Below are 16011 nucleotides of genomic sequence, written 5' to 3'. Positions count from 1 at the left end.
AGAGACTCTTAATCTCCAGAAACAAACTGAGGGTTGCTGGAGTGGTGGGGGGTGGGAGGGATGGGGTGGCTGGGTGATGGACATTGGGGAGGGTATGTGCTATGGTGAGCGTTGTAAATTGTGTAAGACTGATGAATCACAGACCTGTACCCCTGAAACAAATAATACATTGTACGTTAAAAAAAAGAAAGAAAAACAGGTTTCCTTTAAAAAAAAAAAAGTCTTTTTAAATGTTAAAGGTTTATATAATCAAAGAAAAGACCATCTTTTCTGATAATGTGCTTTATTCTCCTTTGTTTTGTTTTTAACATACTCTGGAGGGCTACCAATGATTCTGGGCAAGTCACACAACTAAATATAAGTGGACTTCCGTTAAATGGAGAATTTAAACCAGATCAACTGTTTTTGACTAGTCTTTTTTTCTTTTTAAAGATTTTATTTATTTATTTGAGAGAGAGAGAAAGCACAAGCAGGGGGACCAGCAGGCAGAGGAAGAGAGATAAGCAGACTCCCCGCTGAGCAGGGAGCCTGACAAGGGGCTCGATTCCAGGACCCTCGGATCATGACCTGAGCCAAAGGTGGATGCTTAACCCACTGAGCCACCCTGGGGCCCTGTTTTTAACTAGTCTTAAAAGAACTGGACTGAGGAAGGAGGGAAGTTCTGAAAAATGTAAGCAAAAATTTGGTGTTACGATTTATGTAATTGAAAGGTTTAGCAACTAACAGATATCAGGCCCATAAACATACAGATGTATGTCCTGGGGGAGGGGGAGGAATGGACTTTTTGTTTCCCAAATGGAAAGAAAGACCTAGTCTCTTTGATGAGTGGTCCATAACACACAGAAGAGTGTTAGCACCACTGTACTAGATGACCTTTAAGATTTAGAAGGGTCCAAGTCTATATTCCAAGGGGCTGAGAACTCTTCAAGCAGATAACAAAATGGATCTAACATCTCTGGAACTAACTCCTCATCTATAAAATAAGCAGTTCATGATATCCTCAACACCAAGACAGATGGATGCCTACATCTAGAAGGAACACCAAAGGACACTGGCATACCACCCATTCAACCGAATAACCCTGGTCTGAAAAACCAAGATCCAATACCCCATCTACAAAACCTCGTTCATTACCTGTATGCCCTCTCCCCTGTAGTTTCTTCATCTCTAAAACACAGTGAACAACAGCATGTGTTTTAGAGGGCTATTAAGAATAATAAATAAATAATAAAAATAAATTTTTTTTAAAAAAAGAGTATTAATAGACAACATGTAAAGCTCTTCCTGTATAATAACTGGTGCTCAATAACATTTATTATTATTAGCGTCTACGTTAGTAACAAGATGATGATGATGGTTATCTGAATGGAAAGACAGACCATAAAGAAGACCAAGACTGCAATGTGAATTAAATGAAAAAGGAAAATGCTTCCAGGAGAAAACCTTTAGAGTCACCAAATAACGGTCCGGCATGGAGCTGGCTGTCACCCCATTCAAAGTCAACACTGCGGCCCCAGATCTGCTAAAGAAAAGGGCACACAGATCCAAAGAGGAGCCCATCCAGTCTGTAAAATATTAACAGCTTAATAAACATCAGCTCACACAATCAACGAACACAGTGTTCAAGTCAACGAAAGAGTACCAACTAAATTAATCCCAAGTTGACTAAATGAAATGCCTTGGGGGGAAAAAGGCTCATGGGTGATTCACTTTTATGCTGACTTCCCTATAAAAACATCTTCAACAGGAGAGTCAGGAAATTCCAGTGAGTGAAAGGGAGCGGCTATATGGAAACCATCATGGTGCACACTTCGCTTGTTCATCTACTTCAGCGTTTTGGTTCAAAGGAGCACATTCAGAAATGCGTGCTTTAAGAAGCAGAAAAGTGAGCATGCTAACGGATCTTCATATACCATCTAAGTGAATTCCACAAAAGAAAGAAAAGGCAAGCCAAAATGCACACAACTGATACTTATTTTGCTGAAATAACAGAAAAACACTATTAAAATAGAAAATGTGAAAGCTTACAAAGAATTACAAAAAGCAAAGAGACTGAGACATACTTTTCCAAAAAATCGGCTGTAAATAAAAGATCACTTAATTTTACATAGTAAATTGATTTTTTCATGTAAGTTATTCCTAAATCAAGTCAGTCTCTCCAACTACACGTACATATCTAGAGGTCTGTATGCGTTTGCGGGATGCTTTATTTTCCGTTCTGATCTTTATTCCCCTGTAAAAACCTGTAGCCTCTCACTATTTCGTTTTTCATTTTACCTTCCCCTTTTCTAATAAACTGTCAACTATCCAAGCAAACTACAGGAGGTACAAACAAATAGCAAACACCTGAGCTTCACAAACTACCACCCACTACCTGTGGGATGTCTGAGCAAGTTACTGAACCCTTTCAAATCTCCGTCTACGCAGCTATAAAATGGGAACCATGCCAGGGACCTAGAATGATTACCATGGAAATTACAGTTAACACATGTAACACGCCTGATACACAAGTAGGCCCAGCAACTTCTCACCAAATTACCATTTTTTGAATCAGACTTTCCAAACATGGACATACTAAAAATTCAAATTTTTGTCACTATAAGCAAAATGTTCCACATTGGAAGCATTACTCCACAAGTCTCTTCTTCACAAGGGGTATCCTAGTAACTGTCAGATACCAAAAAGGAAGCTAAGTATTCTCTTTCGGGGTGCCTGGCTGGCTAAGTTTGTAGAACATGCCATGCTTGATCTCGGAGTTGTGAGTTTAAGCCCCACGTTGAATGTGGAGCTTACTTAAAAAACTAGTAATTCTACTCCTTTAAAAAGTACATGCATTGAAACAAAATCAGTTTTTAACAGCATTTGCTATTACTACATACATACCATACTAAGAATATATGGAGGCTATAACTAATTGGTAATATCAAACCTTACTACAGCTCTAAGACATTAAAACCTAGACCAACGTTTTATTAACATACACCTACCACTGGACCCAGGATCTCACTCCTGAGTATTTACAAAAGTGAAATGAAAACCTATGTTCACACAAAACCTGTACGTGAATATTTATATTGGCTTTATTTATAATTGCCAAAACCTGGAAACAAGGAAAGCGTTTCTCAGCTGGAGAATGGACAAATACACTGTAACACACGAATACTGGTAGAGCTGGAGACTAAAAAAAGGGTACATTTTAGAATTGAGAGATTTGGGAGCATTTTCCTATGATATGAATTCAAAGTTATGAAAGTTAGTTAAGTAGTCAAAGAAGAAAGATGGAACAGCCAAGACTAAACTAGTTATTTTAGGATAAAAACATGAAGGCACTAAAAGAAAGGGGAGGACCTCAAATAGAACTCATTTGTGAAGAACCACAAAACCTAAGCTTTTGAAATTGTAACCTCCCAAGAGAAAAAAAAATGAAAGGAAATCTATGATAATCAAAAACTTAAAAAAGGAATTATAAGAAAATGTGAAAGGCAATAATTTCTCTTAGCACATTGTTTTTACAGCTCATGTTCGGTAATGATACCAAGAACCATCAGAAATACCTTCTAGATAAGATATACATATACATTTAAATATTTGGCTATATCGGGGATAACGTAGGAGCTCATTTCCTTTTTAGTAAATCCACTCCTGTCAAAACCAGCCCACATGTCCAGGAAACAATGAAACTAGAATTTCAGGCTGGGGTAACTTGGGTGGAAAGGACCCTGATGAAATATATGTCATATTCTCCTCCACCAAAGTCATGAATCTTCTCATCTTGGGATGTCATAGGTTTTGTTTTTGTTTTTTCTCCTTCTGGAATGCCACCTCAGCCAGGCTTGCGCCAAGGGCAAATTCTTTTGACACCGAAGACCTGAAAAAGACAACAATTGACTTACCCCTCTTTTTCATGTTCTTGGCCTCTCCTGCCACACCTGCTCACCAGCCTCCACACTGTGGGTTCAGATGCCACAAAGCAAAGCCGTTAATGCTAGCTGAACTGAAACAGAGTCCCCAAGTAGAAGGCTGGTCCTATGCAACAGAAACCTTTAAAGGTCAATGCAGCAGTATTCGGCTAGTAGAGAATGATCAATTAGCCTTGAACTGACAAGATGATAAACATGGAGGCAGACAGTCCTCGAGGCATGTTCTATTGGGAATCAAGCATCCTCATTCCCAACTTGTGTATCCATTAAACACACACCACATATCAAACCTGGGGGGACAGCATCCAAATGCCCTGCATACACACATACACACACACAGGAGCGCGCGCGCACGCACGTGTATGCACACAAGCTCCCGCTCGTGAAATATATGATTAAGTCAGAAACCCACCATGGAAGCAGGTCATACAAACTTAATTCAAACTGGTATTAGAAATTTATTTCTCCAAAACACAACATTCCTTTTTCAAGAATGTAACGGGGCTTTGGAAAATACAGTTTGATTGCGAGTGGCACAGCCTGGGGTTAGCACACAAACTTGCCAACCTACCATGAAGTATGAAGCCTTCTGCTGCATGCCCTCACAGCCCCAGACTGTTTGCAAAGGACAGGAATGAAATATTCCATATGTTTTCTTTGTCAGTGACATGGCTATTGAAAGCAAGGCCACGGTAGTCTCCCTGCTGAGGGACTGGGTCAAGCTATTCATGTGTAACCAGGCAGATGTCAAGATGGTAATGGGAAAAACATCTCAAACATTTTTTCTTTTTTTTTTAAAGAAAGAGACCCAGGGTAGAAAACGCACAACTGTATTTGAAACAGCCAGTCTAAATCGGTTGTGAGCAACGCTGCGTATGTTCGCTGCTGTTCTGGCTTTATCATTCATTTTCAAATCAGGTTTGAATCAAAACCCAGAAAAGTGTTTAAAGTTTCTGAGAACGATTCAACTGTGCTTAACAAGAATGCCATGTAACTTTCTAGAAATACAGAAGATCTTCTTTTTTTTTTTTAAAGATTTTATTTATTTATTTGAGAGAGAGAGAATGAGAGACAGAGAGCATGAGAGGGAGGAGGGTCAGAAGGAGAAGCAGACCCCCTGCTGAGCAGGGAGCCCGATGCGGGACGCGATCCCGGGACTCCAGGATCATGACCTGAGCCGAAGGCAGTCGCTTAACCAACTGAGCCACCCAGGCGCCCCTAGAAATACAGAAGATCTTAAAGAATGGATTTTAGTTCTAAAATGACTTTATCCACAAAACTTGAGCATTAATCTCAAACGTAAAAAAAGAAGACAGTTATCCGAATATCCAATAAAATATCACTTCTAAAGTACTTAAAAGAAAAAGTTCTCTCATAATCTGACTATTTCTAGAAACAAAGCGATGGGAAGAAACAAGAATGCAGCTAAACTATCAATCCCGAGTAAATCTTAACCATCCCCAAAATGGAAAATGATCTGAGAAACTACAGTAGGCAGTCATTGGCATGAGGCTTCCCAAAGAGTTAGGCAAGGCTTAATGAAAATCTCCAGCGTTCCGAAATCTGGAAGTAGAAAATTCGTATCTAAAGATCACACCGACGGGGCGCCTGGGTGCCTCTGATCGTTGAGTGTCAGACTCTTGATTTCAGCTCAGGTGATGATCTCTGGGTCGTGAGATCAAGCCCCTTGTTGGGCTCAGCTCAGAGTCTGCTTGGGATTCTCTCTCCTTCTTCCTCTGCCCCCCCTCCCCACCAAATAAAATAAAAAATTTTTAAAGATCACACTGACACTGCCTAAGGTCACATGCCTTTTTGCTATGGGGAGATACACTGTGTCCCCTGTTAGGATAGCACCTTTCTACTTGACCACCCATCTCAGGAAAGCGGCGCCAATCACAGAGACCCAGGGGAGCAAACATGGTGTCCCCTGAGCTCTTTCCTCCAGGGAAACTATAACTAACCAATCCCCTCCCCCCAAATTGGGCTTTCCTGTTAAAAGGGTAGTACCACCTATGAGAAGGTATCTTGATAAAAGTGTATATATACTCTTTCTCCACCTGGATCTTTATGGTTTTCTGAATGAAAAAAATCTGCCAGGTAAGTGGACTTTTCCCTGTTAGCACAATGACTCACTGTGAAGTCTGCAACAGGCTTTGGACCTAGTATACATTCAAAGAACCAGAGAAATAGGGTTCACATACACACATGCAACTGCTTAGTCACTCCCAGAAGAAATGACAACAAATCGGGTCCTTGCCGTCACTCAAACAGGTCATACTGAAGTTTCCTAGGTGTGACCCTCGGAGACAAAGTGAAGTTACCTCTTTTTGCAGATGGAAAAGTCAATGTTCAAAGTGGTTATGTGACATGCCCATGCTGATTTGGGAACTCAGGGGTCTTGATTCTTCGTGCCATACTCTCAAAAACAAAACCATTTTTGAAGGCCTGCTCATAAAGACAGGCCTATAAAAAGAAGACTCAAGAACAGTGACATAAAAAGCTGGATTACATGACCATGGACTCAAAATGACCTTGAAAAGAACAGAAGGCCAACAAGAAAATTTTCCTTTGTTACAAAAAAAGGAAAATATTAAGATTAAAAAACTAATCAAATGAAATGAACTAGCAGAAGTTGCACAGAAAGTTTGAAAAGTGAGATTAGGAGAAACTGCTAAATGTCAGTAAACTCGTGTAATTTTTAAAACATGATACTAAAATATTTGAAGTGTATTAAGTTCACTTAATATTCCCTTAGTTCTGATCATATTGTATAAGAATCCTGTCTATGCTTCAATTTATATGAGATAAGGACAGTCTGAAGAGGACCAAAGGGCAATTACCACTTTGGAAAATGCAAAGACTGGATGAATCGAGTACCAAAACATGAGAGCATATGAAGTCTTCAAGAACATTAAGGAACCTAAAGTTTAGTGGACATCTTTTTCTCTCCCCCCAACTCGAAAAAGAGTAAGTCTACTGACTTTTTTTTTAAAGCAAACTCTATGTCCAACATGGGGCTTGAACCCACAACCCTGAGATCAAGGGCTACGTGCTCTACCAACTAGGCCAGAAAGGCACCCCAAGAGTTGGTAGACTTCAGAACAGAGTTCCTAAGGTCTAAAGTATTCAAGGGCTTGTGATCTTCTCTGGAGAATTCTCCTGCAGCCCTCTGAGATGGTTTCCACACAAGAAAGGTGACAATCTAGAACAGCGCGGCAACCATGGGTCTCCTCTCTCCCGGGAAAATCTGGTCTGCCAAGCCCTTCTCCTATGATCCATGTAGTTTCTCCAAAGGTCTCTTAGCATTTTCTCTTAGGAAAATGGGGAAAACCCAGAAGTTCATCAACAACACAGCCCAATCCCTAGTTTCAGTGAAAAGCCTGCCAACTTGGAAGTACACCCCCTATCCTGCACCTTTAGAACAAGAACCATGGGACACCTGAGTGGCTCAGTTGGTTAAGCAACAGACTCTTGATTTTGGCTCAGGTCATGATTGCAGGGTTGTGAGATCAAGCCCCCCATCGGGCTCTGTGCTCAGCAGGGTGTCTGCTTGAGATTCTCTATCTCCCTCTCCCCCTGCCCTCCCCCCCATTGCCTGCTAGTGTTCTCTCTCTCTCCAGTAAAAAATAAATCTTTAAAAATAACAAGAACCATGGCAAGAGTGAGAATTGGGACATCTACCTATCTTCCTAGGAAAACAGTTCTAATCAAGTTCTTCAGGGAGGTTTTGATATCACCCACTTGTACTAAGTTACTGCCTACAGTTTGTACTAGGAGCTACCTGTGAGAACTTCACAGCCTGAGGGCGAATGGAGAAGTGAGACCAGAAGCAACATGGGCTCATTCCTCAGCCCTGCCCTAATACAGCACCAAGGTAAAGGTACCATCTCTCAGCCAAATTTATGTCACTCTTCTTAGGAGGGACAATTTCCCCAAATAAAGCCTTAAAAATGTACAGTCCTGGGGAGAATTTACCTTATGAATTTTCTGAATGAGGTTCTGAAATCTGATTCAAGCACCAAAAATATTTTGTTGTCAAGGTGCGCTAAGATTTTCATTCTTTCGATGGTCAACTTTATATTTAAAACTTCGTTAAAAAAATAAAAGGCTACATTCTATTGTAAAAATAGAGGAAAAGAAAAAACTAGCTAAAGGGGCTTACATAACCTTTTCTCTTGATTTTTAATACTTAAATACTTAAATACAAAGGATAAAGCATCATTAAATAACTTGAAATATATTACGTATGCTTCCCCCACAAGTTTCTCACTAGCAGAGACATCAGACCAGCCTGGAATCGAAATGGCCCAGCTGCCTCCCAAAATATCTATGGTTCACATTTCCTTACAAGGCTATTCTTACATTCTTATGGGCCAACATGTTGCCACAGGGGGGGTGATTCAATGCCTTCCCCATAAGGTCTTTCAGTACAGAAAAGCTAGGGAAAACCAGAAAAATATATTTTTTAAAGATGTTCACTTCTTGGACCTGGACTGTTAGAAGGGCATTCCTGTTCCTCAATCACTTGCATCTAAAAAAAGAGATGCCCAATGCCAAATCTTGCTGTCAACTTAGTGCAGAGGGGGAGAACGTGGCTACTGTTTGGCAATTAAAATATATAATGCTTTAGAGATTGAAAACAACCATCCCAAACATTCAGTTTTAACTGCTTGTACATGACACAACATATTTCACTACACTTTAAGAACCTTGCTAAAAACAGTGCCAGCCATATATATATATACATATATATATGTATATATACATATACACTATATATGTGTATATATATATGTATATATACATATACACTATATATGTGTATATGTATATATACATATATATATATACATATACACTAAAACAAATACTTGGGGGCACCTGGGTGGCTCAGTGGGTTAAGTGTTTGCCTTTGGCTTAGGTCATGATCCCAGGGTCCTGGGATCAAGCCCCGCATAGGGCTCCCTGCTCAGAGGAAGTCTGCTTCTCCTTCCCCCTCTGTGTGTTCTCTCATTCTCTCACCCAAATAAATATTTAAAAAAAAGAACAAATACTTTTCGGCGGGCGGGGGGAGGGGGGGTAGTCCAGAGTATACTACTAGATAATTACATCTTGCCATTTAAAAAAACAGGTATTTGAGTACAAACTTGCTGCAGTCTTTAGAAATTGAGGTTATTAAATGTATATGAACTATAAAGTCATGATCTGTCTCTTGCTAAGACTGATTTCTAAACTCAATTTGGAACTCACCCAATTTTAGACCATTGAGGTGCTACCTGGCCTACAGTTTGACCATCAAGTAGTTAAACACAAAAGAAATGCCTGGGAAGGCAGACAAATTAGCCATTTGTGTAAGGGTAATGATTTGCTAAATGCCCTAGCATTTTTTTCTTCCTGGCAGAACTTTAAAATAGAGCATTTTATCATCTTAATGAAGCTCTGAAAAAAAAAAAAAAGTTCACTTAACAAAGTTGGGGGGAAAAAAGGAAAAAGTTATCCATATTCTTTTATATACAAGAAGAGCTGTTGGCATTGCCAGAAACTTGAAGGCTGCCTAAGACAATTAAAGGCAAGCTGGATAACACCCTTCTAAAGCCAAATCCTTGAGATCTAGCTTTAAAAATTAAAAGAATAAAGCTGTCTTATCTAGAACACTCTGAGGTATATTAGTTACGTTTTTCAGAGTGAAAGGCACATCTGGCAGGGCTTAATTTTTAACCCAAGTGTACCAACAAATATCGTACTTCTATGGAAATTTTTATCTTTTTTATAGAGAAACGGTGAGAGACAGTCTTAGGAAAAATTTCAATGAATCACTAAAGGATTCTGAGAACTTTACTTGCTTAACAGTTTACACAGGTTCAGAGAAATTCAAAGCAGTGAAAGACATTTGCCATGATCTACTCCAATATCCATCATTTATTGATGAAAAAAATTGGGAATGAAGGGATAGGTACAAACAGGGAGACCAGAAACCAAAATCCAAACTTGCAGGCTGTCAGTACTTTCACTATTATAAAAATGACTAAAATAAGAATTTGAGAGATAGACTGAGAGAGGCCAAGAAAATGCCTAAACTTGCCTGGATCCACCTCCCAGTACAAAACTTTGATCTTCCCTAAGAGATTAAGTTGTCAAATGTTACCTTACAATTCTAATGTTAAGAGCCAAGTGCCTGGACATTAAATGCTTGCAATACCATAACTGTCGCGAGCATTTAGTTCGACTAGAAATCATAAAACATTAGTGGTTACTGCAAAACCTTAGGGAGCCCTGAATAAGAGAATTACAGGTTCAAGTCCTGAGGGTTCAAGTCCTGAGTATCGTTCAGACCACACCCAGCACATTGTTTCCTTGTGAGCAGTGAGCTCCCCATTCAATGGAAATATTCCAGTAAAGCTGGACAACTGGAGAAGTTTCCTGGGTGGGTGAGAGATTCCATGATTTAGAGAACTATACTTCCCTTAACCAATGGAGAGGATACAAGAAATGTATTTAAAAGAAAAAAAATTTCAAGAGAAAGAAAACTCTTGGCAGTAAGAGTTGTTTACCTCCTTGTATTATAGGTGGAGAAACCAAGGCCCTGAGGGGTTAAGCATGTCACCCACTCAAGGTCACTAGCGTGATTTATTGACAGGTCTCTCCATATTCCCAGCAGAATGCTCTTTTCTCTTGTATTTGAAGAGAACCCAGTAGTTTAGCTGGTTTGTAAAAGAAAGGATCTAAACTCAAAGATATTCATATACTGGCCTTTTTTAACACAAAGTTCACTTGTATGTGATATTAATGCATCTCTAGGAAGACACACTACACAAACTAAACATTGAAACTTATAGATCCTAAGGCAGAAATCAAGAGATACGAAACTCTACCATCAAAAAAGGTATAAACCTTTAGCCACTGATGACTACCCGCCAGAGAATACAGGAGATATGGGAGAAAGCAGAAGAAAATACTTTCAAATGATACTATTAAAAGAAGAAAGGTGTTTGGTGTAGTGATAAAACATACATCTTAAGGAAGAATCTAAGATGATGCTTCTAAAAGAAGAAAAAACAATAGATTATTTTTAAAAACACTTCAAAGCCTCTCAGGTAACCATCAATTCTATATAGAAAGCTATAACCTGCCCAAATGTACAGGATACCCACATCATGAAGGTTGCAGAGATTATGACTAATTATATGGAAGTGAGGACGTTGAGTAACTTTTTGTACAGTATCCAAATTACTGAAACAGAATGATTTTATTTTCCGAGTGTTAAGCCATACCCACAGGAAACAAGCAGGGCTATTCTACCCTAGCAAAGCGCCTTAGCTAGTCATGCATTCTGCAACAAGTCTCCATGGCAAATTTCCTAACACACACTTCTAAACACAAAGAACTCCTCCTCCAAGTGAGTGGTAACGAAGAGCCTTGTGCAACTTCACCCAGAACGAAATCCTGCTGCTCCTGGGATCTTTTACGAGAGGATCGTAACATTATCGTCACCTTGCCATCCTAAAATTATGTTAGAATTATAAAATCATAGAACTTCTGGAAGCTACAGTCAAGCCTTAGAAATAATCTAGTGAATCCAACTACTTCATTTTTCAGATGAGAAAATTGTTACCCGTCCCCCTCCCCCCACCCCGCCTCAAAAAAAGAATGACTTGCCCAAGGCCACAAAATTACTTAGTGGCAAGGTGAGGACTACCACCAAGGGCTCAGACCCATCAGTGTCTCCATGAAGCCACAGAAACGGCCTGTATAATCTTAAAACTGGTCACCAAACATAATCTAGGATGTGGAGACCTGTGCTCTGAGTCTACGGCACCCAAACATTGAGGCAGTAACACATAAACCAGGGGACACACGTGCACAAACTTCTCCCCGGCACCACTGGGACTTCATCTCTTTCTCTCAAGCCTCTGGGAGTGTAGGTGATTGAGTGACCTATTACCATTACTACAGGAATAACCTTGAATCCCTTTGATAAAATAAACTTTGGAATTTTAATACCAGTAAGATTACTTCCTTTAGAACACCTCAGGGTGAATTGTGACAAGCCAGTGTATTGTGACACAGGATTGAGAACTGCTCTTGCAAAATATAAATAACCAGTACAGGTGCAGGAAACAGTGTGAACACAGGAATCCCATCAACAATACGGAGGATTACGTCTGACTCTGCCCCCAGACTCGGATAAAGCAGCTTTCAGCAGGAAATAGGCACTGTTGGACGGAACAAGTTTAAACGAGCCTGAAGGAGAGGCAGCAGTATCCTCTCTCTGGGGCTTTCTCAAATCTGGACAAAAGACTAAATGCTGAGAATGCTGAATTTGGCAATCCTGTGTGGGAATGATGTCTGAATTCCAAGCCCCGAGCCTGCCTTCGGTGTTGGCCTTAAGTTATTCTCTCTTCACTGCAACATTTTTAAGTGCCTCCTGTGTACCAAGATCTGTGTACTCCAAGTTGAGTAAAATAAAATCTCTGCTCTTTGTCAGTCCCAGGGTCTCCAAAGTGGGACGCACACATCCCTGGTGGAGGTGAAGACACCACATCTACCATTGAGCCGTGAGAATAAAAGAACTTTGATTAATCGGCCTCATCTTTTTAACTTGTATCTGTGTTTGTAATTTTCTGTGTAATATACATGGGTACACGTGCTCCAGAAATTCGGAAGAGGTGAGCAAAAGTTTGGGACCATGGATCTAATCCCTCGGTATGTAACTGTGGCTCACTAAAGCTGTAACGGGACAGCAGATCAGAAGGACTTGGAAAAAGATCCCAGGTGATCCCAAATCAATTGGGCTGTGCAAACCCACAGCACCTGCCCATCCTCAACATGGCTTTTGAGATTCACTGAACTAGCTGGTTTCTCAAAATGCAAACACACTGTCCTTGAAATGCCCTTTAAGTGGGGTAGTCATATAAATATATACTTTTGAGGATGAAATGAAGAGACCGGGATGAAATAAGGAGTTATCAGGAGGTCCGATCACTCTAGCTACAGGTCACAAGTGGAAAAGGAAAATGTAGCACATTTGTTCACCTCAGCAGCTCAAAAGTGCCACAACAGTGCTAGTTTAGGCAACCTAATCTGGACAGTTGCCAATGATTTTTGTTTCCCAAGCCTCGAACAGTGAGTTCTGTACGGCTCCAAGTTGAGAATATGGCATTTTACTACCTCCAGTGAGTTCTAAAGGACAATGCTCTACAGACAGGAGCGTGCTCACATAAAAATGTGATATCTCTTTGTGGTTTTAGGTACTAATGTAAAATAGCCCTTTTCCTTATAGGACAAGTCTACTCATCAAAACTGGAGGAATCTACTAAACAAGGTCTCTACCACTGGTCAAAATAGCAAAAACATGCTTTTCTATGAATAGAGAGGCTTGAGAAGTGTCAGGTAAAGGCACCTCGCCTGCATGAATTCCCTAAGTTTCAAAAGAACAGGAAAAAAAAGAGCCCCATCTCCTCTACCCAGTCTTCTTTCCCTCACTCCCACTCAAACCTGCCCACTTAATGTACCTTTTTGCGGGCAAATTGCTCTTCACTGCAAAATGATTTTTTTTTTCAGTAAAAAAGTTAAATTTCACTATGCTGGAGGAAAATTATTTCAAATACATAACACGTGAGACAGGAAAAATAAGGAGGGGGAGCTGGAGGCCAAAGAATGAGACAGATTCCAAAGCAACAGGCTGCAATACTCAATGAAACCCCATTGGCAGAGAGCAAGCTGAACACCTCCCACTACCCACCTGGAAACACAGCAATGCTCTGGCCTGCATAGAAAGGATTTCTTCACAGGGTCAGTTACTCCTTTAAAATTATTTATTTCTAAGAGGTCCCCTTCCTTGGCTATAAGGTAAAAGGAAATTCCCTTCACCCAAGGACCTCTCAGAATCCCTTCCTCTCGGCAACAGTTCTTTCACTGTTCTTGATTTAATCACTCGACTGGCCACACAACCCAAGAACAAGCGCATACACCAAGCCCTGCATTCAATTACCCTATTCTTTATTGGTCGTACTTGCCAATACCACCTACAACACCTATGTCAGATTCCTCTTCTTTTCTGAAGGGAATGTCTAAAGCCTCAGGTCTCCCTTTGAGGAGGGAGATTTCAGAAGTCAGAACCATCTGAGTGACTTGCCCAGCCCCAGGCAGCTCAAAAGTTCTGTGGATTAAGGTACAGCAGAAAATTGCTGCCCTCCATTCTAGAAGGTTGGGCAGAGAATATGCTCTGGAACTTTGATTTTCTTCCAACATCCTGTACTTCAGGTCAGCATCCCTGCTTTAAAAGGCCTACTTGGGTAAGAAGAGTCTTTTCACCAAAAGAAACCTGCAATTTCCCCCCTCCTTCCGTCTTGTTTTTGCCCGGCTCCCCCGAGCGCTCCAGAACCCTGGGCGTTTCTCGGTGAGTCCAGAGTGCAACTGGACCGAAGAGCCAGGTCGCTCTACCTGGATGAGGCCAAACTGGAAGGGGATTCACTCTGACTGAGGCACAGGTGTTTCTTCTCCCCACACGCTGGAACCCAGAAAGCTCCAGGTGTTTCCCCACGAAACGTGCCTAGGTCTGCAGACCCAGGCCAAGTTCTAGGCGCCCTCAGCCTACGGATTATGAAGCTCTTGCCAGCTGAGCCGGGGCCCGCGTGAGAAGGGAAGGTCTCCTGAAAAGGCTGCCAGGGGCAAGCGTTTCCAGATTCCTTCCTCCTGCTTGGCCCCAGATGCACTTGCAGGGGGTGGGAGGGTTAACTGTGCCCCAAAAGTCTGGGGGAAAAAGCTGCTCGCGGCTCGGACCCGGACTGGCAAAGTCTGGAAAGCCCGCCGCGCGGGACTGGGTACCGAGCACCCCACGCACAGGTGACCCGCGCCCGCTCCTCGGGACACTGGTAGGGGGCGTGAGATTGACCACCGGCTCTACCCCCCAGCACCCCTTGTCCCCCCAGCCCCACCGCCGGCGCCCTCACCCCGGTACTCACAGCGCTTGGGTGAAGGCGCTGAGCCCCTCGGGCACAGCAGTCAGCCCCTTCCCCGAGCAGTCCACCCGACGGTCGCCGTCGCAGCTGCAGGGCGCCGCGCAGAGAGGCGGCGCTGCGCCGCTGGGCTCGGCCGAGCCGCGCAGCCCCAGGGCGAGGAAGCAGAGTAGCCCCAGCGGGCCCGGCATTGCTGCGGCCGCCTCCCGCGCCGGCCTCTCCCGCGGCGCCGCTCGCTCGGCGCGCCTCCGCTGCCCTCCGACGCCCCCCGCCGCCCCGGGGCGGCCGGCCTGCGGGCTGGGGCGGGGGCTCTCCTCCCTCGGCGGTCGCGCGGGCTCGGCCCCTTCAACAGTCCACGGCAGCAGTGCAGGGACGCGGCGCTCCGGAGTTTCGCCCTTCCCGCTGCTCCATGGAAGCGCAGAGGCAGCCCCGCTCCTCCGGCGGCTCAGGCCAGCCGGCCCGGCCGTGCGCAGCTACCGGAGCCGCACTCTGCCATCGCACCCGCCTCCGCGTCCCCGGCCTCCCGCCGCAGCCTCTCTTCAAGGTTGCGGAGCGCAGCCTTCAGCCATGCCGGCCCCTCGCCCCAGCCCCCGCCCGGCTCTCGTACAAACACCCAGGCTCCTGCTCGCTCTCTCGCCGCCGCAGCTCAGTCTCCTCCCGTCCCTTTCCCTTCTAGGGTTGCACGCTCGGGTTCCCAAGCCCCCAGCCGCTGGGTTATGCAAATCACTTAGGTACATGCAAAACTAACCCTTCTCCTGGAGCGCCATTGGCCCGCGGAGGTCTCGAGCTCATTACTATGCAAGAAGGGGAGCCGCCACTGGCCAAGAGTAGGACCAGAGGGGCGTGTTTATCGGGCGTGAGTGACAAGGTGGTGGTGGTGCTGGTGGTGGTGGTGGTTCAAGGCAAAATTCCCGACTTGGCTCGATTTGCGTGGCAGACTGTGGATGGAAGGTGGACGTCTGAAGAAGAAGAGTCTGGTTTGGTTTTGTTTTGTTTTCCCCCTCCCCCACCCGTCTTCTTCCCTCTGCAGAAACTGGATCTCCTAAATTGGATGACCTGAAAAGTAGAACTTGCCTCCAGCATTCAGTTAAGTTTCAAATGACTCTCCACTGTTCCAAAGGGTGAGGACTTTG

General features: G+C 43.1%; 1 protein-coding gene across 2 annotated transcripts in view; it reads right to left on the bottom strand.

The window, feature by feature from the left end:
* The window catches only part of LGR4 (leucine rich repeat containing G protein-coupled receptor 4), a 99209-nt gene extending 83654 nt beyond the window's left edge, over positions 1-15555 (bottom strand). For both annotated transcript variants that reach the window (XM_045893991.3, XM_045893992.3), the window contains exon 1: positions 14885-15555. In XM_045893991.3, the coding sequence (XP_045749947.1) occupies positions 14885-15069 (185 nt within the window). In that variant the 5' untranslated portion in view covers positions 15070-15555. The remainder of the gene's footprint in view (positions 1-14884) is intronic.
* Positions 15556-16011: the final 456 nt, after the last annotated feature.

Source organism: Mirounga angustirostris, unplaced genomic scaffold (genome assembly GCF_029215605.1).
Source record: "Mirounga angustirostris isolate CCGP_5_RB_7025 unplaced genomic scaffold, mMirAng1.0.hap1 SCAF_13, whole genome shotgun sequence".
Taxonomy (NCBI): Eukaryota; Metazoa; Chordata; class Mammalia; order Carnivora; family Phocidae; genus Mirounga; species Mirounga angustirostris.
This window is presented reverse-complemented; position numbering and strand designations above follow the sequence as displayed.